Raw genomic sequence first — 27,731 nt, 5'->3', positions numbered from 1 at the left:
TTAAATCAAAAAATTATTGTCCTACAGGGCAATGAAGAACTATGGGTAAACCTAGGTGTAAAATTCTTAATTAACAAAATTCTTAACAAATACAATGTAATTTTAGCTGAAGCTACAGTTTAGCGCTCTAAAAAATTTTTATTTTTTCGCTTGTTGCGCTCTCTTTAGTGGAGAGTATTTAAACATTAGAAATTTTAATTGAAATAATAAAAGAAAAAAGATTGCTGCCCAATGCTAAATTCTCAGTCAATGTAGCAGCACTTCCTTGTAGAAGCAGGCTATAAGATAGTCGATGTAGCAATACTCCCTTGTAGCAGCAGGCTATAAGACAGTCGATGTATGTATTAAAGCCAATAAATATTTTTATGTTTATATTAAAAAGTCACCACTTTGAGCAAGTCTCTACACAAAAGTGCAGCAAACAAGAAAATAAAATTATTTTAGAACGCCTAACTGTTGCTTTGTCTAATTTTATTTGCAGTAATCACTTATGTCAAGATTTATAAAAGTTTAGGAATATTGTGGAGCAAAAAGAGTTGCTATCTAGTTTTGGGCAACAAACAAGCTCTTTTTTCACAAAAAATGTTACCTGCCTCTTTCAGTAGTTTCATTTTTAATGTTTCTTAACATTTAAATAGTTAAAAAGTATAGGATGCCTAGTTCAGTAATTAGTATAAATAAAAGTATAAATATATATATATATATATATATATATATATATATATATATATATATATATATATATATATATATATATACTCATATATATATATATATATATATATATATATATATATATATATATATATATATATATATATATATATATATATATATATATATATATATATATATATATATATATATATGTATGTATATACTATAGGTTGTAAATATATATTATGTAGTCTCAGTGCTGAGGTGCAAAACAAGATTTATATTTGTGTAGTTATCACTTTCAATTTTGAAGGTAATAACTACATAAATATAAATCTTGTTTTGGCCAGAATTTTTCAACGATTCTGGCAAATCTAGCTTCTGCCATATGTATATAAATATATATATATATATATATATATATATATATATATATATATATATATATATATATATATATATATATATATATATATATATATATATTAGTCCTAAAGGATGAAACAATATTGTCTTATGTTATTTATATGTAAATACATATGTATGTATAAATGCGTGTTTAAATAACATGTCTGACATCTGACTTTTTTAGATTATAAACTTTTATAATAAGATTTTAATTCTGGTGTCATTTGGGTTAATGGCCTATTAAAACTTGAATTTTGATGAATTTTCACAAGAAGTGGAATCGAGCAATCATATAGAAGAAGAGCAAGATATTGAAAAAGAAAGTGATGTTGGTAAAACTGAAAATGAGAAAGACACTAAACTGTTTTGCATATGTCGAAGTTCAGACATAGACAGATTTATGATGTATGCAAAACAAATTTATTTTTGTTAGTAAAGTTTTTATATTATTTTGTTTTTAATTTTTTATATGTTTCAAATTTTGACTTTAATAATAGTGCATGTGATAAATGTATGGAATGGCTTCATGGAGATTGTGTAAATATTGAAAACAAAAGAGCTGCAAGAAAGATTGAAGAGTGGTACTGTCAACAGTGTCTCGGTAAATATTTTTATTTAGTTTTCAAAGTACATTTATGAAGAACTAAAAAATAAAATTTATTTTTTAGTTTTTATTTATTTATTTTTTTATTCAATTTATTATTCAAATTTTATTCATTTCTTTTTCTTTTATTCATTCATTTTTTATTCATTTATCATTGAAATTTGGTTTCAATTTAAAAGGCTTTAAAATAATGAACTAAAGTTCAAAAAAGTTTAGAATTTAATTTAATTTTTAATTCCAGTTTTTCATTGGCAAAATATTGTTCTAATTAATAAGGTATTCTAATAAGGACAACATTAAGTTTCTTAATTAAGCAAATGTAGGTGCAGTTGTAAACAAAATCACAGCTTGCAGTAAACAAAAATAGTAATCCAAATCTGTTTTTAACCTTCAATTAATTTCTACATACTAAAAGAAATAATTTGAAATTATAAAATATACCATATACATTTTACTTATATATTAAATTATATAAGTAAAATGTACCTGAAATGCTTATTCAAACACAGTATCTTACTATTTAGCTCAGATGCTCATATATAGTTTCTTGTCTTCTCATATGCTATATATATCCTATACATATTTCTATACCATTTATCAAGTCTCCTACTTTTTAAAGAGCTCTCTATAACAACTACCTCTACCAGAATTTTAGGTGTCAAAATTTTAAAAAAAGTGATGGAAATTTAAACAACACATCCGATCTAATTATATCAGAATCAAAAGGTAAGATAAACAAAGTTTTGATATGACTCTGTCTTGATACAATGACATTTATCTCTTAGTTGGTATAATTTAGGCTGTAGTAATCAAAATAGTTTTAACAGCAAAAAGTTCCTTTATAATCAAGATAAATAATTGGCAAGCTAGATTTATCGATTGCGATGTTTAAGAATTTTATTCCATATGGTCTAACCTCTACAATAAAGCGTGCCATAAGTTTATTCCAAAGGCATCCCATCAACTGCCAATAAAAAAAAAGAAACCCTGGATCACAGACAATTTAATAAAGCTCATTAGAATGGGAAAAGGTCTGGTATGCAATTGCAAACTTGAAAAGAATAGATCCAAGTTGACAAGATGCTGCAATTTTAATACTGACCTGGTTTCCTAAAATGACCCGGTTTTCATAACACTCTGAAAAAACTTTTTTCTTAAAATAATAAGAAATAAAAATGGCAAAAACATGAAAATACACATATATGTTTTTTTGATGCTGAATTCAATAAATGTACTTAAAATGCTAAAATATAAAAGGAACATGCTTAAAAATTAATAAAACAACTTTGGGGCCCAATATCTCAAAACACCCCCATCAAAAAAAATTTTTTTTTGCTGTTAATATTTTCAGCTGTTTATAATCTTACTAGGCACAAAAAATCTAACTGGAAAAACGACTGAAACATACGTAACTTTATTTTAAAGATGTATCAAATTTTCAATAAGCTATTTTAAAAAACTTTTAAATAGAATTCTGTAAAGTATTATATTTAGTTAAAAGACTCCTTAAAAAGAACAAACAATTTTGTTATATTTAAGGAAGTCTTAATTATATGATAACTTAGTTATTTGAACTTAACAACTGAAAAAAACATCCTGTTTTGTTTTATATAAAAACTGAATTAGTGTGATATGGATGTGCATTTGTTTTTAAAATTTTGACAACTTTTGTAAAAGTTTATAATAACTAGTTTATAAAAAGTTCAGTTAAAAAACAGCATTCGTAAATTTTATTTAAATTTTAACAAATTAACAATTTGATATATATATAAATTGTATATATATATAAATATATCTATAAAGAAAATTAACAATATCTATCAGTGTAAAAAATTATACAACAGTGGGATTGTGAAAAGGTTTGAATTATTTCTATATTAAATTTTTTTTTTTACTAAAAATTAAGTAGGAAAATTCTTTTATTTAAGTAGGAGAATTCTCTTTTTTTTAGGAAATACATTTATACAAAGTAGTTTATTATAAGATGTGTTCTATTGGGTTAATGACAACAAAGGCCAACAAGATGTTATTGGAACTTTAAGCAACGAAGAAAAAATAGCTATATCATTACGCTGTAACATTGAACTATCAAACTTAACAACATTATGTGAAAAACATGCTACAAATTATTTAAAAATGTATCCTATATGGCAGAAAGCATGCTGTGATCCATTCAAAAAACATACAAAGAAAATTACAAGTAAGTAAAAGTGGAATTTAAGTATTTTAATATATATATTTTTTTAATTTGTGTTTTCCAAAACATAAACAATGTTTTAAACAATTGTGCAGATAAGCTATATACAACTATACATACAATTATACTATATACAAAATACATAAAGCTATATGCAATTATATATACAATTCAATTACTTTTAGAAAATCTTAGAGTAGTTACGATAAATGAGTCACAAGACATGATGAGAAGTAGCTTAAATATTGCTCCTGGGAAGAAACTTTGCAAACCCTGTAAGCAAAAGATTGCCAAAAAAGCAGATCTTAAAGAAGAGAAGCAAAGTCAGGGTGAACAAGATGAAGATTTTCTAATATCATCATTCAAATCAAAAAGACAGGAGATCAATGAAGAACTTGAAAATTTTAATATATCTCCTCTAAAATCTCATTCAAAGTCATCAAAACATATACTCTCAGAAGGAAAGCGAAAAGTTGTGCGCATCAACGAAATGGTAAGTAACCTTACTAGAAAAACTGAAAGTCAATTCAATGTTCCCTTAAAACTGTGTTATGAACCAAATGACATTAAAAAGAAGGCTGAAAACTTTGATGAAATTATGAGCTTGATAAAAGAAAAAATTCTATATTCTGACAAAAGAACTATTGTTCAACTTCTAACACTGGCACCCCCAAGTTGGTCAATATTAGAAGTACAAAATAACTTTGCAGTTACAGAATACCAAGCAAAAAAGGCTAGACAACTTTTTAATAAAAAAGGATTGTTGGCTATCTCACCTTTGTATAAAGGGAAAGTCTTACAAAAAGAAATAGAAGATTCTGTTAAACTTTTTTATGATTCAAGTGATTTATGTAGAACTATGCCTGGAAAAAAAGATTATGTTAGCATTCAAAAGAACGTCCATAAACAAAAAAAACTGCTTTTGTGTAATTTAAAGGAACTATATTTATTATACAAAGAAAACAATCCAGAAATACAAATAAGTTACTCAAAATTTGCTTCACTTAGACCAAAGTGGTGCATTTTGCCAGGTGCAAGTGGTACACATTCTGTTTGTGTTTGTTCTTATCACCAAAATGCCATATTGCTAGTAGATGCTTTAAATATTGGACTAAAGTATAAGTACTTACTTTCAAAAACCGTTTGCTCAGTAGAAAACAAAGAATGCATGCTTGCACAGTGTGATGATTGTCCTGGTAAAGAACCCCTCACCAAATATTTGTATGAGATTTTTGGAGAATACGAAGATGATTTTGAGATACACTACAAGCAATGGCAAACTACTGACCGTGCAACACTATTAAGTTTAACAGCTGATGTTCCAACGTTTGTTGAACTATTAGCATCTTGTTTTGAAAAGCTACAAGCTCATTCTTTTATTGCTCACTCTCAATCACAGTACCTTAACCAACTGAAACAATATATGGATCAATCAAACATTATCATTATTGGCAACTTTGCTGAAAGTTATGCTTTTGTTGTCCAAGATGAAATACAGAGCTATCATTGGAACACCCAACAATGTTCTTTACATCCATTAGTCATATACTATAAAGATGATAAAGGTGAACTGAAACATATTTCTTACTGTTTTATATCAGATGACATTATACATGATGTAACTTATGTGAACAAAATATTCCAACCAATCATACCAATATTAAACATAAAATTTTCCAATCTGTCTAAATTACACTTATTCACTGATGGTTGCGCAGGACAGTACAAAAGTTGTAAAAGCTTTTACAATCTATGTCAACTAGAGAGCGAATTTTGCCTTAAAATTGAATGGAACTTTTTTGCCACGTCCCACGGAAAGTCACCATGCGATGGGATTGGTGGTACTGTAAAAAGATTATCAGCAAAAGAAAGTTTATGTATGAATTTTGTATTGATAATACAAATATGATACATAGCAAAAGAAGCTATGTATGAATTTTGCATTGATAAATTCAAAGTTGTTAACTTCATTTACATAAAGGGATTGGACTTACAGTTGCAACGTGAAGAGCAAAAAGAAAGGTACACTGGTGTAACAACTCTACCTGGTACTCGTAGCTTTCATCAATTTATACATCTTGGAGATAACATGGTTGGGGCAAAGAGGTGTAGTACAGACACTAATTATACAACAATCCACAATCTTAAAAAGAAACAAGACATATCTCAACTTGATACTGTCACTTTAGGTTGTTATGTCGCTGTAGTCTGTGATGATAAGTGGTGGATCGGCATTGTAACTAAAACCAACTTAGAAGAAGTTGATGCTAAAGTTAAGTTTCTTCATCCAAATGGTCCATCAATCTGTTTTAACTGGCCTGAAAGAGACGACTACTGTTTTATTCCAAACACCAACATATTGAAAAAACTATCTGTTCCACAAGCTTGCTCTGGTTCTGGTAGAAACTATGTGTTTGAAAATGCTGAAATAGAGGAAGTACAAGTAAAATGGGAGCAATGTTGTAAACTATTACAAACACAGTCAAAATAACTTTCATCTTTGATACCTTTACAAATCTTGTATATTTAAGTACCTTTTTAAATTACGATTAACTTTATTTTATTTACAAATATTTTTTGGGAATTTCTTGAAAAAGTAATACATCTTTGAAGTTAAAGTTCCGTATGTTTTAGTTGTTTTTCCAGTTAGATTTTTTGTGCCTAGTAACATTATAAACAGCTGAAAATATTAACAGCAAAAAAAAAATTTTTTTGATGGGGGTGTTATGAGATATTGGGCCCCAAAGTTGGTTTAAAGAAACTAGTTGTTTTATTAATTTTTATGCATGTTCTTTTTATATTTGAGCATTTTAAGTACATTTATTGAATTCAGCATCAAAAAAACATTATATATGTTCATTTTCATGTTTTTGTCATTTTTATTTCTTATTATTTTAAGGAAAATGTTTTTTCAGAGTGTTATGAAAACCGGGTCATTTTGGGAAACCAGGTCAGTATTAAAATTGCAATATCTTGTCAACCGCTAAACTTTTTTAGCTGAAATTTTGCATGCAATATTTTTTTATAATTAGGAATAATGTGTCAAAATATAACACAAAAGGAAAACACATGGTTCAATGGACTGGGTGATTTGATGTGGAATTGCCCAAATAAGAAATAGCTTTTCAAAATTTAATGTGGTTTTAATTTCATTAAAGACTGTGTCACAAATCTTTGAGAAAAGATTAACTTTTTGACTCACAGTAAAATCAAAAAAGAAACCAGTCAACTAAATTTTTCTTGAATTTGTAAAGAAATTCAATAAAGTAATACATGTTAGACTGTTGTAAAAGCTTAAAACATGAAAGTTATCAAGAATGATGAAGACATAGTTTACAATTCATTCTTGATGAGATTATCAAATTGAGGCAAACTTTGCTAATGATAAAAAATGTAAAAAGATTATGTATCTTAACTCTGGAAAATAAAATTTGGTTGCTTTAAGCACAAAATCAAAGTTTTAGAAGTCACGGTTTCTGAAAGAGATCTTGAAATTCTAATCTCTGAGAATCTTAAATATGCTCAGCCGTGCAACATTGCAGCAAACAAAGCTAATAGAAGTCAGAATTCTTAAATATATGTTTGTATCAAGACACTGACATTTGAAAAAACTTTATACTGCATAAATTAGATCACATTCGGAGTTTGCCATACAAGCTTGCAACCCTTATCTGTTAAGCATGTGGAAAAAACTTTTAAAAATCACAATAAAATAAAAGCATTTGCTTGTTGCTATTATATATTTAAAGTATGTTTCGTATCAAAGAACTTAATATATGATTATTTTAAAACTTTTAAAAATCAATTAAATAACTTAAAAATCAATGTACTAAAAACATTCAAAAAAAACAAACATTATATTCATCAACTTTTTATGACCAAATAAGATTAGTATAAAATTTCTGATGAAATAATAAACTTTATTATTGTGTTAAAAAATAGTAAATTCAATTTTTATTTGATATTGTTATGTTTATCTTATGTTAATTATAAATTATACTATGTTATTACAAGTATTCTTATTTTGGTATTTGTTATAAATATTATTCTATATTTGCAATAATATTTTGCATTTAATTTTTAAAGATAGTTATGAAGGTTTGCAAATCGTTTTTAAAGATAAACTGATAGAAGAAAGAAAAGAAAGCCAAAAGAAAAAGAAAATAGAAAATTATGATGAGAAATTTGATGATGTTAGTAAGTTAGAGGATAAAGATTTTAAACGAAAAAGAAAGAATAGTGATACTTTAGTAAGTCATTTTATACTAGTGTTTTATAAAGTCAGGTTTAATTATTGCTATTTTTTTGAAAAAATTTCAGTATTTTCTTTTATTTCTCATTGCATTTTGCATTTAATGAAAACAGAAGAATGCAAAATGAAAGTTAGCAAATTTTTTGTTGTTTCTATTTTTACATTCTTTTATTTTGATAGCGGCGAAAGAACCGAACATGTGGAGTATGTGCATCATGCACAAATGAAATGGATTGTGGGCAGTGTGATTTTTGTGCGGTAACTTATATATAACTTATTGTTTAGTATTTTTAATTAAGTAGTTTTATTATTTTTAAGTGAGTCACAACTTTCTCTCTATTTTACTTTAAATAAAGATGATTATACTTTAAACCATGAACCTTGTTAGAGAAGGCTTTATTATGTACAGTATTTCTAGAGAGATGGATTTTAAACCTCTTGGTTGTGAGCTAAGTGTTCTAACAATAGTCTACTGCATTGTTTATTTTATAAATTGTTTATTTAATTATTTATTAATTTTGGAGATTTTAGGATATGAAAAAATTTGGTGGACCTGGTAAACTGAGGCAGAAATGTAGAGCAAAACAATGTTTGTTTCTTTCCCAAGTGAGGAAAAAAGTAAGTATCTACATATTAAGTTTTATAGTGTACTTATAATACATGTCCAACCCATGGAAGCATGGAAACAAGAATGCTGGAACAATCATGCTGCTGATGATAATTGTATTGGGAGAAAAAAAACATAAATGAAAAAAAATTGCAACAAGTAATAGATGAAGATAAATGAGTTTTGTTAATAAAAGTATAATAGAAAAAATAAAGCAAAAAAAACTTTGAAGACTTTACAATAAATTTTAACAGACAAAAATATACATTATAAACCAAAAAAAAAAAAGATTACAAAAATGACTTTGTAAATAACCAATCATTTTAAGAATCAGTTAAATAGATAATTTTTTTACCTTTAATTTATGTTTGGTTGGAGTATCCAAAATTTATCCAAAAGCAGTATCCAAAACTTCAAAAGAATAACAATTAGAACAATTTGTGCAATTAGTTGATAAATTTATATGTTTATATTTATTATTAGCTTATTTGAAGCAGTTTAAAAAATTAATAAAACAATTGCATGGCATTAGCATCTGATAATGCAACTTTCAAAGTTGAAGATACTTCATTTCCTAGAATTGCCGGTTGCAACTAAAGTATTTAAAACACTAGTATATATACTGCTAAATAGCTTTGACCTTTTCTATTCTTTATTTTTCTATAGACTTGATGGCCACAAACTAGTTTTGTAGGAACACCAGGTTCTTCAGGGACCACATAATCTGTAGTTGAGTTTTAAGTTGCTGTTGTGTATTTATATATATATATATATATATATAATGCTGTGTGTGTGTGTGTGTATATATATATATATATATATATATATATATATATATATATATATATATATATATATTATATATATATATATATATATACATATATGTGTGTGTGGCCAAGGCCGCTGCACGGAAACAAGTTGAGCGCGGTACTACCAGGGACATGGTGGGAATCGAACTCGGAACCTCTTGCTTATGAAGGGAGCGCTTTACCACTACACCACTACCGCATATTACCGCTTTACCACTACACCACTACCGCATATATAATTGCCCATACATACATACATATATATATATATATATATATATATATATATATATATATATATATATATATATATATATATATATATATATATATATATATATATATATATATATATATATACATATACATATACATATATATATATATATATATATATATATATATATATATATATATATATATATATATATATATATATATATGTATATATATATATATATGTATATATATATACAGGGTGGGCCAAAAGTAATTGAACCATTTCAATTTTAAATAACTTTTTTATTTTAACAGTTATATGCATGAAATTTTAGTATCATAAAGTCAAGGCAATGGAAATTGATTTTTTATCACAAATTTAATTTTATTCTTATCGCAAATTTACTTTTAGTAAGCTTTAGAAACTTTATCGTTAAGTGTGAAAAATAACATCCTGCATATGCCTTCCGTTTTCTGCTTCACAAATTGCAGCTATTTTGATTACCTCTGCCATAACCTTTTCCAAAGTTTCTGGGTTATTTCTCTTATTTCTCTAGTGATGTTTTCCTTTAGCTCCATTAAAGATTGCAACTTGTTGGCATAAACCTTTTCCTTTAGATATACCCACAAGAAAAAGTCTGGGCTAGTGAGATCAGAAGAAAGAGATTGACATCACCAAATCGAGAAATAATTCTTCCATTAAAACCTTAAAAACATTAAAAATTTAGACTTTTCATAACCCTTCTTGAAGATGTTCGAGAAATTCCAAGTTTCAATGATCGTCTTCGGGTGGAAGTTGTTGGATTTTCTTCAAGATTTTCATGAATCCTTTCTTTGTTTTCATCCGTACATACAGCTTTAGGTCTTTCAGAACGTGGCAGATCACTTACAGCTCCTTGATCTTCAAATCTATATATATATATATATATATATATATATATATATATATATATATATATATATATATATATATATATATATATATATATATATATATATATATATATATATATATATATATATATATATATATATATATATATATATATGTATATATATATATGTGTATATATATATATATATATATATATATATATATATATATATATATATATATATATATATATATATATATATATGTATATATATTAGTAGAAAATCACTTAACAAAAAATTTTTCCATTTAACACTGTGTTTCATCAAGATTCATCAGAAATGCATTTCTGATGAGTCTTTGTTGATGAAACACTGTCTTAAATGGAAAAAAATTTTATTAAGTGATTTTCTACTTATATATAATTGCTCTGTTCTTTTAAGAACATTGAGCACTCAATTGCATAGAATACTTTTTAAAGTTGTTTAAATATATATATATATATATATATATATATATATATATATATATATATATATATATATATATATATATATATATATATATATATATATATATATATCTGTGTGTGTGTGTGTGTATATGTATATATATATATATATATATGTATATGTATATGTATATGTATATTAGGCCATGCCAAAATATCACGATTTTCAGAAAATGAAAGGTCGCGGTATAAATACCTGTTCTATACATAAAAAGAAGTATATAAACCAAATTTGAACTCTCTAGGACCATATTTAGTGCTGGAAGATGATTTTAGGTTTTTACGCAAATACGAGAAATCGTTGTTTTTTTCTGAAAAAAAATATTTTTTTTGAAAATGAAGAAATAAAAAAGTTAGGAAAGGTATTTTTTAGTTTAAAATCTAATATTGTTACTATAACAGATATTTTACAATTTGGCCAGTGCACTTTGGTCAGCTTCTAATGATATTAATGCCCTGTGCTCTCTGACAACTAGCAGTGTATCTTGTTTTTTGTCCTCCTTTAATGTGCTACTGGTATATCTTTGTATAAGATTGATATTCCGCTCTGCTGGGTCATTTGTAACATTTAGAGATTTTACAAACTCACAAAATGATATATAGGAATCATTTTCCTCCAGCTTTCCAGCAGCTAAACCTGTTTTCCAGGTAGGAATTTCGTCCTGTATGCCTAGAACAATGAAAAGAGCCCAACTTTCCTCTGTAATCAACTCTGTTACCTCAGAGGTTGGTAAAACTAGGACAGCATCAGGTTTACCATTGGGAATAGTGTTGATATCTGGTACCTCAAAGTTTAACAGCTTGTCTAGAACTGCAAGCTTCTCTTCAAAATCTGGATCTGCCAGTATTAACACAGCAACCTTTGGGGCAAGGTACCAAGAGTGCTGCTGAAAAAATTTCAGAAAAGCATTGCCAATTTTGACATCAAACTCTTGTTGTATAACATAAGCTGACTTGAATGACAGGAAATCATTCTTAACAGCATATTCTGCTTTGTATGAATGTAAATACCATGGAGCATAAAAAACTGCACATATAAAAGCTGACTTTTCCAGGTGAGGTAACTGATCTTTAGGCAGAAAATTTATTATACCTGATGTCATAACAATAGCTAAATTGTAAAGACTGTCAGCCATGAAACGAGCATTGTGATTGGCTCCTGGTTGATAAATTTTAAAACCATTCAGCTTTGGTGATGAGACATTTAAATAAAAAGCAGCATACTTAACTAGATGATTATAATCATCTCTTGGAAACACTTCGTGATTAAGAGCAAACTTCAGATATTCCTGAGCTTCCAGGTAAAGTTTATGAAGTTCAGATCCAACTTCCAGCTTCTTCTCATCAAATTTCTTAAACTCAGACAGGTTAGCTTTTTGAATTATGGCGTGATATACTTCCCAGTCCTTCTTGAAATCTTTATAGAACTGTCTATCTGGTGCAGCAGTAGGTCCAAGGACAATTACAATTGCCTTATGTATTGCTATTTCAAACATGTGATGTCTGCATAACAGCCAGAGAACAGGTTTTCCCAAAATATAGCACAACCTGGTTATAATTCCTCCATGGGCTCCTGTGTTAACATTGGTAGTATCTGCAACAATTGCGAAAATTTCATTGCATATTTCAAAGGACTCAAGTAAGTTGTGAATAATTTCTGTTTCATCAACAGCTTTGCCAGACTCTGCAGGTAAAACACCAAGTAAGAGATCGTTTTTATTCTCAAATTCAGGACTAGTAACACTGACAGCAACTCTATCTCTTACAACAGATTGCAAGGTATTTTCATCTAAATGTTTTAACAGCTTGCCATCAAAGTGGAGAACAAGATGTTTTCCAGCCATTGTCTCTCTGTATTTTTCTCTGATGGTATTGCCTAAATAAAGATCATTTTTAACACAATATATTATTGTTATGATGGTTTATTTTTAGGTAAATATTCCACTCTTTAAAGGTATAGTAAGATTTTAATCATAACTTTCATTTATAATAGACTTACATTAGAAAATCAGGGATAAGAAATATGGCATCTGAAGAAAAACTTTTTGATTTGAAAAAAAAAACTTAATTTTGACTGGCAAAAAGTTGGCATAAAAGACTTTTTCTTTAGGAGTCCCTTTAAAAATTACCTTGATGTTCAATTACTTTCGCTCTTTCTCTTGAAATACTAGATTTAGAAATGCCCATCTGATTAACATCTCCTCCCAGATAATTAACAACAGACGACAACAGCCAGGTTTGTAATTCAATGCTGATTAACCCTCTAGCACAAATAGGTGTAGTTACTGCCATCAATTCTTCTCTTGTAATCTTTTATTTACTTTCATTGAGCCTTTAGGTAAGACTTTTGGGGTTTTATTATGAGCAGCACCATATTCAAAGTCATCATCACTACCTTCGAATGAGTCTTCTTCTACAGCAAAATCTGGATCTGTCAAAGTTGAGTCAAACATATCCAAATTGGCTGGACCAGACTTGTATCTAAAATATTTACATAAATAAGTTAGGATTTCATTTTTAAGAAGTAAGTTTTTTAACAGTTTTAAAGTAATTATGACACTTGTTTTACCTTTTCTTAGTTGGCGTCAAGTTTTCATCACTTTCATCAAGTGGTGGGGGAGCTGATTTACATCTTTCTTTCTCCTCTAGGTACTTCATTCTCATTTGTTCTTGTCATTTATACCTTTCTAGTCGTTTCTCAATGATGGTAGCTAGCTCTTTATCTGGCTTAGAAATAAACCACTTCCTAAAACAAAAATGTATAACATTAGAATGCAATAACTTACTCTGATGGACAGACAGATGGATAGCTGAAAGACAGACAGACTGAAAGCCCTACATAAAGTAGCTGCGCTACTAACAATTTGATTAATATAGAGAAATTTACAAAAAGGCTACAATATAATTGATACTCTTACCTGTCTGTTTGCTGGTCTAGATAGAAATTTAGGTCTTCTTCAATAGCAGCTTGTGTTCTTGGTGTTATTTTGTCACTTCTCATCAGTTGCTCTAAGTTATCTTTGCCTATGTCAAACAACTGTTCCATTGTTGAAATGAGTTCATTCTTAATATTTTCTCTAGTATCTTTGGTATCTTTCAGGGTAACACGTTTTTTCAAAAGTTGATACTTCTTGTGTAGAGCTTGAAGTTTGTCAAGAATTGAATATTCTGAAATGATGTATGCTTGAAATCCTGCTTTGGTCCAAATGTTGACTATTTGTCTAATCAAGCAGTCTGATTGCGTCTCAAGGTCACAAAAATCTCTACCTAATTTAGATTTTTAAAAAATATTTTATTTATTTAACATTTATTGCACCTGAAAAAATAATTATTTAGTCCTCTTTAATCTAGGAATAAAAATGTTTATGTTTTACAGTTATGTCTTACTTTTGCACACCAAGTTCCTTCTTCCTTTTTGCTTCTTACAGGCCATGTTAATTTGTGTTTTAATAAATCTTTTCTTTTTACTTGAAATTAAATATTGATAATATCTTAAAATACTACCATTGGTTGGAAGCTGTGTATTTGGTAGCTGTGAAATTGGGTTAGTTAACAGATATAATGGTCGTCTGACACTTTCACTTACATGGACATTTTTCTTCTTTTTTGGACCCATTTCTTTTGAAAAAGTTAATGTTATTTTAACTATTTTTAACTATTAAGCTATAAAAAATTATTAACAGTTTATAATAGATATGTCATGTAGTGATTGTAATCTTAAACTAAACACAAAATGGTGCAATCTTGTTATTTTGCCATCCTTCATGTAATTTCATCATACTTTGCGTATTTTCGTAATATCTTGATTTCATCTTCTGGCACCTAGAATTGAGATAGAACAATGAAAATTCATATTTTTGCTTATTTTTATGTATAGAATAGGTTTTTAAAGCGCGACCAAAAATTTTTTTTTTTGGTTTGCCCTAATGTATATGTATATATGTATATATATATATATATGTATATATATATATATGTATATATATATATATATATATATATATATATATATATATATATATATATATATATATATATATATATATATTATATATATATATATATATATATATATATATATATATATATATATATATATATATATATATATATGTATATATATATGCATATATATATATATTTATATACATTTATATATATATTTATATATATACAAATATATACATATACATATACATATATATATATATATATATATATATATATATATATATACACACACACAGTCCTTGGAATTTGGAAAAATAAGGTTGGCAATTTTTTTCTGACCTTAATCTGTGTGAGGTCGGCATCAGGTCAGAAAAAATGTGAAGCAAAGGTTTGACCATAAAACATAGAAATGAGTTTGGCGATTTTTTGCAACCTAAAGCATTTGAGGGTTTATATATATATACCTAAAATATTCTGAGGGTTAATATACATATTTATATCAACCTTCAGTATTAGGATTGGTATTCATCAATGCGAAACTGCCAAATTAAAAGTTTTTGAGTTCGACAAAAAATTGCTTACCTGGTTTCTATATTTTATGGTAACCCCTTTGTGTCAAATTTTTTTTGCCAATCTCTAAGAGTTTGAGGTCGGTATTCTATTGCTGACCTCATTTCTCTTAATTCCGAAGGTTGATATATATCATATATTTCACATAATAATTGTTAGGTAGTTGTTAGTATTAAAAATATATTTCTTTTAAAAGAATGACCAAGTTCATAGAGAAAAAAAAAGAAGATCCAAAGATTTATCAGACAGCTCAGATTCTGTAAGATTTTATAATTCTTTTATAAGCATTTAATCATTAATCAATCATATCATTATCATCAATCATATCATCAGCATCAAATAAATCATCATTAATCAATCATAGTTAAAGTTTAATTGTTTTTGATTTCTTTTTTTTTTAAGTGTTTTTTAAGAATTTTTCTCTTTTCATTAAAATTGTCATTTAAGTTAATTATTAATTTGTTATTGTTGTGGTTTGTATTACTTATTAATTTGCTCCTATTGCCATAATTTATAGTATTTTTTGATTTAATACATATTTATATCATTGGAACTAAAAAGTTTCACTATTTATTATATTTGTTTTCTACAACATTTGACATTTCAGTTTTTTTTTTTTTTTATCTTATTTATTGATTTCTATTATTAGTTATTATTAACTATTAATTATTACATTAAAGATAAACAACAAGTCGATCATAACATAGTCAGATTTAGTCGAAGTTATATCATCTAAGTTATTAGATTTTTTATTATTAAGTTCATCTAACAACACTAGATATTACATAAAACAAAAGTTCTTAAAATCAAAGTTTATATAATATTATAGTTAGAATATAATTAAACTAACAAAATTAAATATAGAACGCTTACAGCATATCCTCGTGTTCTTGTTCTGTTGTTTATTTAATTAAATTTTTTTTTTCTCAGCTTAATACATCACTCACTACATCTACTGGAAAATTATTAACAAACTATCCCACATTGTCACCTGTATTGGAGCAAGAGGCAAATGAGCAAGAAACAGATGATGTATTTATTACTATTAAATCAACTGAACCTTTTATGAAAAATATCTGGTTTTCAAAATTTTAGCTTATGCAAAGCCATGTGCTTTGTTTTCAAGGAGCAAATTATTATAAGTTTGTTTGCGAAAAAGTTATAAAAAAGAAAACAAAATAATAAACTTACGATTAAAAAAGTAAACGCTCTACCATTATAAAAGTAATAAAACTATAATAGTGTTATTACTTTTATAAAGCACTTATAAGTTACAAAAAAAGAACTTTGAAAGTTATAAGTTATAACTTTCAAAGTTCTTTTTTTGTTAAAACAATATTAGTATTTCCAAACTTTAATCAAAGTAGAAAAGCATCTAGAAAATATAAAGTGGATATTCAAATATTATTAAAAACTTCAACTTTAAATAACTTTTACAAATACGCTTAAACAACTTTACAAAAAGTTTAGCATTTTAAAAAATATTGCTAAAAGTCCGTAAAAAAGCGTGTTAATTTTAAAGTCAACCAATAAAAAATTTTTATTGGTTGATTTTAAAATTAACAAAGAATGAATTATCAAAGTTATAAGTGTGTTGTAAAAGTAAACTATTATAGCGTTATTACTTTTATAAAGCAGTTAGTTACTAAAGTGCTATTACTTTTGCAGTTGTAAGTTTATTCTTTTATTTTTTATAACAAATTTAAGTTGATTTGCCCCTTGAAAACAAAGAACACAGTTTTGCATAAACTAAAATTTTGAAGACAAGATGTTTTTCCAGATTTTTGCATTTTGTAATCGCTTAATTCAATCCTTGACTCAACAGTTGACTATATCAATGAATTTTTTTTTGCTTTGAATGAATTGAGCTTTTGACAAACTTGTTTTCAATATAGTTTAATATGTATTATACATGAAATGCACTTTTTACTAGATTCTACTTTATACTAATACTAGTACTCATAGTAATTAAAATACTAGTAAATACTGTTAAAGATACAAAATAAAAGTTTTGATATACTTGTTGTATATTACAATTTATTTATTATTTTTCATAATCTGTTATATATTAGTACTAAATTCAATGCTGTTGCTGCTGCTGTCGTTGCTCATTTGTGTAACGACAGCTCGTGGCAGCCATTACACCGGAGTTAATAACGAGAAAGAGTTGTAACACTTTTTTTTTATAAGAAACTGTCAAAAAAAAGTGTATGCAAATATCTAACTTATGTTTACATTTTTACTTTCACTTGAAAATTGCATTAACATAACATTTAAAAGTTTTGAAATTTGAAAAAAATTTATAAATTAAAAACATAAAATTTATAAATAGCTTACCGTTAAAATTTCTGGTTAAATTTTCCATAAAATTAATTAAAATTTTCAGATGTTTGTTTACGAATATTTTAATAACTATTATTAATAACTGGAATGCAAAAACTATTTTAAAAAAGGCATTTCATTTTACGTAGTTAAATAATATACTGCATTTAAATCTTCTTTTTTTAGCTAAATAACATGATAGTTTTAATTTTATGTAAAAAAAAGGTTGCAGCCACAAATATAATAAAATAAGAAAAAACATTTAGTATTTTTTATTAAAATAATATCATAAAGTTACATAGTTATTTGGACTTAATTAGTTCTACTAAATAATAACAACTAACTTGAAACATTTTATTTCTTAAATATTTACAGTTTATAAATAGAACACAATTTTTACAGTTAAAAGTTTTACATAGTATGAAAACACTGCTTCAGGGTGTTTGTTATTAGTATAAAAAGCCAGTTGTTTTCTATTTTATCTCGATACTCTATTTCAGTATGCCATAATTTAAAACATGTTTATGCACTAAGACCTGGTTTGCCTGGACATAAAGGACAAATGGTCTTGACATCCCATCGAATATCTTTCTTAAAACATACACGACATCTTGCCTGTGGCTTTTTCAAGTTGCAGTAGGAACTAATGCGTCAGGAAAATGTCTCTCTTTAAGTCTTGATGGAGCATCCCCGTTTTATCTTTTTTTTATAAAATCGATTGAATTGTTATCATTAAATACCAAAGATGCAGCAACATCATGTTGAAACTTAAAGAGTTTAGTGTTGGCATAGTTTTTCTTGTATAAGATGTACCTATTTAACAAGGCAATATGCAGCAAATGAAATGTTAATTTATTATACCATTTCATACTTTTTTTGGCATTTGAATTAGGTTTAAACATTTGATCGTGTTTGTCAACTGAACCCATATTATAATCATACTCTGCGATACATCTTGGTTTTGTGTTTACTGAGAGTGTAGGTCTTCCTCTATGTCTTTTTACTGGAGATATAGTTTCATCACGTTGACTACTAAGCATATAAAAATCTTTTTTATCTTTGTACTTCAAACATAGAAGTGGGCCAAAGCAAAATGCAGCAATTTCATTAGTCAGATTTTTGCATTTTTTACAACTAGTGGAACGCGATTTGATCAAATTGTTACACATGCTATTGTTCCATAGTGGTGCAGAAAGTGGAATAAACATAAAGAATACCAATTATCCATCCAAATATAACTTTTATTCAGAAGTGGCAACATCATGTATACAACAATGTTTTCAGTATTTTTAAAGTTTGAACATTCTGGTAGTTTAATATCAATAGCATCAGTTAGACTTTGTTTTCTTGTATAAATTCTGAAGTGATACATGTATCCAGGATCTGATGTAGTGTTGGTAATTCACCATTTGTAGGCTTCCATGTACTGTTTATTAAGTTGGGACAAGTCCTTAGGTTGATGACTTGTTTTTTATTTACTATATGATAATCTAAAGGACTTTCAACTTCCATTTCTTTGATATTTTTGTTGTCTACATCTACAATAGCACAATCTTCATCAAAATTGTCAATATTTATTTCAATGTCTTCAACATTATTACAATCTTCATTAAAATTGCTAATATTTAATTCAATCTTATTGTAAGAACCATCGATATCTTTTCCATTGTCATTGTCATCATTGTCACAATCCAAACTAAGTAATTTATCACATCTTTTTAATGTAATTTATCACATTTTACAAAGAGTAAACTTTTTTATTGAATGTTATTTTTGAAAACATAATAAAATAAAGCTGTTACAGTTCTGCAATATAAATCCGTAATATTCCGGCTAAGTGGTATAAAAATAATTTTGGTAGCTGAAATATTCGGCAGACATTTCTTTAAAAACATCCCTAAGTATTTTAATAGAAATACCAATTAGAGAAACAAATTATAAGAAACAATAATAAATAATAAGTAAATTAATAAACAATAATAAATAATAACAAATAATAAAGCAATAATAAAATCAACATTTTAAGCTAGTCTGTGTAATGGAATATACCGGCATGGTATTGTTTTTATTTTTGACAGAAATAGTTGGTAGTTAAAGGTAGTCAAACCAATTTTCTGTCCCCTTTCAGCGAATTTCTTTGGATAACTCGAAGTTTTTTTATGGGAAGTAAAGAAATCAAAATAGTTAAGTTATCTATTAGATTTTTTTTTAAGAGTTCGTTTCAAATAAATCAAAAGTAACAATAGTTTTTTTATTATATTATATAATAAATATTAAATGATAATAAAATTGTGTACTTTAAATTACATTTACTATAGATTTTTTTAAACATTAAAGGCATAAAAGTTTAAAAAAAAGCTTAAAAACTTTTATTAAGTTATTGTTATCATTATTTTTATTATCATTAAAGTCGAAATAAATATAAAGTAAAGCAAAACTGTTATGAAAAAATATTCGTTTTGATTTTTGGTTTCCTTAACATAAAATAAAATAGCAAGCTAAAGATTAAATTCTCATTCAAAAATTAGGTTTGCATAATTACTACAATTACGTATTAGGTTTTTAACTTATTATTTATTTATTAAACTTTTACTTTTGTTTATTTATTATTAAAAACAGTTATTATTATATCTTATTATTATATCCTATATATTATATCTTATATGTTATATCTTATATATTATATCTTATTATTATATCTTATTATCATATTTAATTGTCGCACAATTTACGGAAATAAAAAGATAATAAGTTCTCGGATAAAAATGTCAAAAAATAATATGTAAACTTTTGACAACCTTAACACTAAACGTTGTTTAGTGTTCAGATAGGCAAAAGTTTTTTAAGTATTTGCTAGCAATCATTGGTATTAGGCAACTTTAAGCACTAATTGCTTTGTACTCCAGACATAGTTTAAAAAAAATAAAAGAATCTAAGGTCTACTATTTGCTATTTATTTAAATGCAAAAGTTAATTTTTAAAGAAAATATTTTAAAACGCTCTATCTTTAAAAAAAAAAAAATTCTATACATTCCATTGTCTTTATAAAAAAAAAAAGGTTTTGTAATAAATTTTAATTCATTTTTTTAAATCTTATTTCAAGTTAGTGACCAAATGGTTTTGAATGTAAAAGTTTTAAATGTTAATTGAATCAAGGAATCTAATTACTTTTAATTTCATTTTATTTTTCTGAAGAAAAAATGAACCAGCTAAAATAAATTAAAAGTTTTTTTATTTCTACTCTGGCTTAGGTTTAGGGTTAAAGGGGCTGGCTGAGAAATTATTAGGTACAATAGGTACAATTAAATTATTAGGTACAATACAGCCAAAATACCTAAAAATGAAAATGTGCCCCAAAAGTCAAAATTTACATCTACTACTTTTTATTATACCAGAAACTTATAAATAAATACTATTCAGAGCAATATATTCGGCATTCGCCAACCTAACTGTTGTCCTAAAAGTATGTTGACTAATTCCGAGGGTTGTGTATATATATACATATATATATATATATATATATATATATATATATATATATATATATATATATATATATATATATATATATATATATATATGAGGGTGTCCTTTAAATCAAATAAATCTCATTCTATAGGAGCTATTGCTCTGAATAGTAATAATATATTTGTATTATATTGTATTGTATTGTATTATAATTTTCTGGTTTCTCGTATAATAAAAAGTAGCAGATGTAAATTTTGACTTTTGAGGTTTTTTTCATTTTTTATTTTCATTTTTAGGTATTTTGGCTGTACCTAATTGTACCTATTGTACCTAATAATTTCTCAGCCAGCCTCCTTTAACCCTAAACTTAAGCCAGAGTAGAAATAACAAAACTTTTAATTTATTTTAGCTAGTTCATTTTTTCTTCAGAAAAATAAAATGGAATTAAAAGTAATTAGATTCCTTGATTTAATTAACATTTAAAACTTTTACATTCTAAACCATTTGGTCACTAACTTAAAATAAGATTTAAAAAAATGAATTAAAATTTATTCCAAAACCTTTTTTAAAGACAATGGAATGTATGAAATTTTTTTGTTTTTAAAGATAGAACGTTTTAAAATATTTTCTTTCAAAGTTAACTTTTGCATGTTGACAATTATATATGATAATAAGATATAATAATAAGATATAATATATAAGATATAACATATATAAGATATAATATATAAGTTATAATATTTAAGATATAATAATAAGATATAATAATAACTGTTTTTAATAATAAATAAACGAAAGTAAAAATTTAATAAATAATAAGTTAAAAACCTAATAAGTTATTGTAGTAATTATGCAAACCTAATTTTTGAATGAGAATTTAATCTTTAGCTTGCTATTTTATTTTATGTTAAGGAAACCAAAAATCAAAACGAATATTTTTTCATAACAGTTTTGCTTTACTTTATATTTATTTCGACTTTAATGATAATAAAAATAATGATAACAATAACTTAATAAAAGTTTTTAAGCTTTTTTTTAAACTTTTATGCCTTTAATGTTTAAAAAAATCTATAGTAAATGTAATTTTAATGTACACAATTTTTTTATCATTTAATATTTATTATATAATATAAGCCCCTATAGAATGAGATTTATTTGATTTAAAGGACACCCTCATATATATATATATATATATATATATATATATATATATATATATATATATATATATATATATATATATATATATATATATATATATATATAGATATAGATATAGGTATAGATATAGATATAGATATAGATATATACAACCCTCGGAATTAGTCAACACACTTTTAGGTCAACAGTTAGGTTGGCATTGCCGAATGCCAACCTAACTGTTGACCTAAAAGTGTTTGAGGTTGGCCAAAAATTGTCAACCTCCAAAAAAATCAAGCAAAACCATTTAAGCCAATCAGTACATTTAGATCCAAAAGGTTGAAAAAAAAGGCTCTCTTCATTTTTTCTTGAAGGTAATTTATCCGTCACTTCCAGATTTTATTTGGCTTACACATCATTATGAGATGTTAGTAAACATGACAAACTTCTTGTCGCTCCAATTTTGGAAGATATTGTTAAAACATTTCAGGAAACACTAATCAATATAAGCTTCTAATCCAACAATGCTTGCTGTCAATTCAAAAGCAAGTTTGTTATGCATTTCATCACACAAGAGAAAATAAGTAGTTGATGGTTTTAGAGCCACATTGAAAAGCAAAGTAAGAAATTTGATCAAAAATAGAGGAATATCTGTGAAGAACATGCAAGAATTTCAGGAAGCATGAGATGGACTAAAAAATGAAGAAAGACTTATTGAATCTACTTATATTGAAACTCAAAAAGATGGTTTAAAAGAATTTTAGTAAAAAGGTAGTAGAAAAACACTTATTTAATTTAAGCTTTCACTGTTAGTTTCTCCTTTAACAAGCACCGCCTATTTCATATATAAAATAAACAATATTTTCAGAATTACCAGACAATAAAGTGAATGTTCCATACTTAACTTGATGATTGGTAAAATAGTTAACAAACTGAAGGTGCATAGTATATAACTTTCAAGATTTTGGTGTGGATTTTAAAACCTTGCCTTCTTTGTTAAAAAAACTCCAAGCATTTTGATGAGTACTATGGTAGTTCATCTTTATTCAATTAGAAATTCTGCATAGTTGGTATGACAAGCAAAACAAGTGGTTTAGTTGTCATACAAATTGGATGACATACCAACAAACAAGTGGTTGAGTTGTAGTACAATGGTCAACCTGAGTTGTAGTTAAAAAAAATATATATATATATGTATATACAGTATCGGACAAAACGAGTGCAATCAAATAATGCTAATTTAGTTTCTTTATATAAAAGTGCTGCATTTTTTCAATTTAGAGAAATAACTATGTAACTGTTTAGAGACAAAGTTCTTCAAGTTTTATTCATCACAAAGTTTATTATTTGTACACGAAAATTAATAAATTAATCAAAAGTATTAAAAAAAGTTGATTTCCTTCTGGACAAAACAAGTGCAACTTGACAAAGTGTTGACCAAGCAGTATTTCGCTATCAATATTTCGTGGCGAATCCTTTGTTGTCGATCACAGCCTTGCATCTTTGAGGCATAGATTCGATCAGGTGATCAATGAAACTTTATGGAATCGCTGCCCAGGCTTTTTGGATTTGTTCAAACAGTTGATTCTTATTCTGAACACCCTCACGATTAATTCTGCGATTGACGATCTCTCACAGGTTCTCGATAGGGTTAAGATCCGGAGATTGAGGCGGCCAATCCATCACCGATAGGTGGTTGTCTTGAAACCACTGTTTGACTACTTTTGCAGTGTGTTTTGGATCGTTGTCTTGCTGAAAAACCCATTTTATTGGCATATTCCATTGAGCATGAGGTAACATAACATCTTTCAGGATATTTTTATACATTAAACGGTCCATTATTCCATCGTTTCGATGTATTGGACCTAGACCGTTAGCAGAAAAACACCCCCAGACCATTACATTGCCTCCACCATGCTTCACGGTCTTATGGCAGTAACATAAATCGAGACGTTTTCCGGCCGGTCGACGTACACGGCAAATGCCATCGCTCCCAATGATGTTGAACTTCGATTCATCACTGAACAGGACAGTTTGCCATTTCTGCACATTCCAGTCAATATGAGATGTAGCAAACAGGAGTCTTTTCTTCTGGTTTTTTAGTGAAATCAGTGGTTTCTTTGCAGGGCGTCGAGAAAACAATCCGGCTTCAACAGCACGTAGTCTGATTGTTCGGTCCGATACAGGCAGCTCTAATTGCTTTTGTATCTCGACTGATGATATCCAGGGATCCTTCTTGACGGATCTGACAATCATAGAATCCTCTCTAGAAGTGGTGGAATGCGGTCTTCCACCTTTGTTATCTGCTGCCAACTTCCCCGTAGAATGATGTCATTCTTAGTCATAGGAACATAGTCTTGATACAGTCCATTTTTTCACGCGATATTTATCACAAATACTTTTTGTGACATTCCACTTACGTAATCGCCAATAATTTTCTTTCTTAGTTCAAATCCAAGACTGTCGGGAGCCATTTTTGCACTTGAAGTCATAAAAATAATAAAAATAAATAATCATGCTTCTCAAGGCTCACCGTGTTACTTTTACCTTGTGATGATACAATAATGCTCTGTGAAACATAACGTCTTGGTTGGATGTGGACTGTATTGATGTAATGAAACACTTGTTGTATTTCACTTCTTGTATTGATGTTCTTCGATAAAACACTTTGATAAAACTCACTTCGATAAACTGTCTTGATAATACTGACTGATTGACTTCCATATACTGACTGAATTACATGTCGATTTACGTGTATCTTATATAGTAAAATGAACCTGTGTGAACCGGGTCTGGAAGATTCTAGATGCTTCTTTTCGATGCTTCTGGAAGCTTCTGGATGCGTCTGAATGTTTCTGGATATTTCTGGATGCTACTGGATGCTTCCAGATGCTTCTTTTGGAAACTTCTGGAAGCTTCTGCATACTTCTGGGAACTTCTGCAAATTTCTGGATACTTCCTTTAGTTATTAAAAAACTTTGACACAGACCAGACTTGAGAAAAAGAAACAAACCAAAAAAGTTGCACTTGTTTTGTCCGCTGCAAAATGGCACTTGTCAACGAAATTCTGCCTGTGTGCTGTCACCTGTCAGCTGATTGCTCATGTCATGGCATGCTATGACTCGAGACTCCTGAACTGTTTGCTGTGGTAGTATAGTTCGTTTCGTTTTTAAGACATGAAAAATTAGGAACACTTTTTAGCATTGTTCGATGTTGGTTGCAAATGTTTTGTCCAATACTGTATATACACATATATGTGTGCATGTATGTATATATGTATGTATGTATGTATGTATGTATGTATGTATGTATGTATGTATGTATGTATGTATGTTGCTGAGTACTTTGTTGCACTGCTACTTTCTGAGATTTTTTTATTACTTTCTAATTATTTGCAATAATTTATTGTTGAGAATAGTGTTTGTTAATGTTGTCATAATGATCCATATTCATACATTGTGTTTCTTTTATTTCTTTGATTAACTATGTTGCTCAAACTACATTTTGCCACAAATATTGTTTCAAGTTTTTTGTATCAATTTGTCTTCAATTTATATTGTGTGAATATGTCATTGGTTCTATAAACATATAATAATGGTTCTTAATAACAGTTTTTTAATGCAGATTAAAGTGAGAAAAGTGTTGCTTTAATTTTTTAGAGTTACAGTGAGCGCTACTCAGAACCTGCTAAATATGAAAATGTAACAAATTTTAAAAGGGAAACTATACCTTACCATGACAAGCTCGCAACAAGTAGAACAACTCGATCATCTAGGAAAGAACAAGAAGTTATAACTCCTCAACAATGCTTGGGTCCAGGCTGTGTGAACTCAGCTCGTAATTCTTCAAAGTATTGCAGCAGTGAGTGTGGTATTCAGCTGCAAATACGGTTAGACTTATCTTAAATACAGTTAGATTTATTTTGAATGCGGATTTTTATTTTAAATGTTTCATTTCTATTTAAATTGATTATATTACTAGATTTAATTTGAAAATATTTTATCATTTTTTTAAATGTCAATGTCAATAAAAAATGTCATCAGATGCACCCAAAGAAAATGTTATTCAAAAGTTTACCTATTTTAGGGGCTTGGTTTCTGTTTATTTTATATAATTTTTTTTTTACTCAATGCAGAATTTTTTTTTTTTTAAAGTAAAAATTTTATTTGGTCAAATCTGAATTTTAAATAATGTTGATATGATTAAAAATAACGCACTAGTTATGATATGGAAATATATATTTTACCATAGCAATAAAAGTATAAACAAATGTATCAAAATTATGGACATGTTTATCCCTATAGGGCAAATAATAAACTCCTGAGAGCAAAACAACCAGCTCTTTTGTGAGCCCCTAAAGTCAATATGTGTCCAAAGTTGTGATATGCTCTGACTTGGTAAGGTCATTATACTATTTGTATACACCAGTTTATATACCAACAAATATACACCAATTTATATAATAATAGTTGCTTGTCAACTGTTTGAGGATTAATTATTATAATATTATATATATATATATATATATATATATACATATATATATATATATATATATATATATATATATATATATATATATATATATATATATATATATATATATATATATATATATATATATATAAAATATAATATAATATAATTGTTGATGTGAGATCTTGATGTGTTTAGTAAATGATTTTTTCCTCAATGCTTATACTATCTTTTTTTTGCATTTTTCTTTCATGGGAATTATCAAAAAAATTATGAATTTTATGAGAAATCGATTTATTTATTTTCTTTAGTTTTTGACCAAAAATAAAACATTAAATTGTTTTATAAATAAATCAAAATAATGATAATAATAATAATAATATAAATGATAATTTCAAAATTTTAAAAAAAAATCGTGTAAGTTAATTTTAAAATTTTTTAAAATAAGGTTAAACATATCATATATGAAACTCAAAAAACTTAAGCAGATGTATATTAGCACTTTAAACTCAATTTGGATTTTAATTAGTTTTTTGGGTGATATGATAGCTTAAGTTTCTAACTAAGTTATTTAATTAGGTTAAAAAAAATTTTTTTTTTGATTTTTTTTTTTAAATATTCAATAACAAACAAAATGGCCTATACATTGTGAATCAATTTTTA

The 27,731-nt window shown here is 26.9% G+C and overlaps 2 protein-coding genes across 2 annotated transcripts; both read left to right on the top strand.

Moving 5' to 3' along the window:
- Window positions 1-1,247: 1,247 nt before the first annotated feature.
- Window positions 1,248-26,519, top strand: LOC136090543 (CXXC-type zinc finger protein 1-like). The gene is made up of 8 exons (XM_065817320.1): window positions 1,248-1,470; window positions 1,563-1,666; window positions 7,953-8,116; window positions 8,299-8,376; window positions 8,650-8,736; window positions 15,859-15,921; window positions 16,593-16,694; window positions 26,252-26,519. Exons 1-8 carry the CDS (start codon window positions 1,466-1,468, stop codon window positions 26,495-26,497), a joined length of 849 nt encoding a protein of 282 aa, XP_065673392.1. The 5' UTR covers window positions 1,248-1,465; the 3' UTR covers window positions 26,498-26,519.
- LOC136090492 (uncharacterized) lies at window positions 3,575-6,357 on the top strand. The gene is made up of 3 exons (XM_065817192.1): window positions 3,575-3,869; window positions 4,052-5,737; window positions 5,783-6,357. The coding sequence occupies exons 1-3, from the start codon at window positions 3,806-3,808 to the stop codon at window positions 6,355-6,357; spliced, it is 2,325 nt and encodes a 774-aa protein (XP_065673264.1). The 5' UTR covers window positions 3,575-3,805.
- Window positions 26,520-27,731: the final 1,212 nt, after the last annotated feature.

The sequence above is a fragment of the Hydra vulgaris genome, chromosome 14 (assembly GCF_038396675.1).
Source record: "Hydra vulgaris chromosome 14, alternate assembly HydraT2T_AEP".
NCBI classification, from domain to species: domain Eukaryota; kingdom Metazoa; phylum Cnidaria; class Hydrozoa; order Anthoathecata; family Hydridae; genus Hydra; species Hydra vulgaris.
The sequence above is the reverse complement of the archived record's forward strand: the minus strand, read 5'-3'. Positions and strand labels throughout refer to the sequence as shown.

Bases quoted from the DNA above. Each gene is read 5' to 3' on its own strand.
- LOC136090543 (XM_065817320.1), top strand. The intron at 1,667-7,952 runs GTAAATATTTTT...TAATTTTTAAAG, and splicing joins GTACTGTCAACAGTGTCTCG to ATAGTTATGAAGGTTTGCAA. The intron at 8,117-8,298 runs GTAAGTCATTTT...TTATTTTGATAG, and splicing joins GAAAGAATAGTGATACTTTA to CGGCGAAAGAACCGAACATG.
- LOC136090492 (XM_065817192.1), top strand. From the start codon at position 3,806: ATGTATCCTATATGGCAGAAAGCATGCTGTGATCCATTCAAAAAACAT. The intron at 3,870-4,051 runs GTAAGTAAAAGT...AATTACTTTTAG, and splicing joins ACATACAAAGAAAATTACAA to AAAATCTTAGAGTAGTTACG. The intron at 5,738-5,782 runs GTTTATGTATGA...TATGATACATAG, and splicing joins AAGATTATCAGCAAAAGAAA to CAAAAGAAGCTATGTATGAA.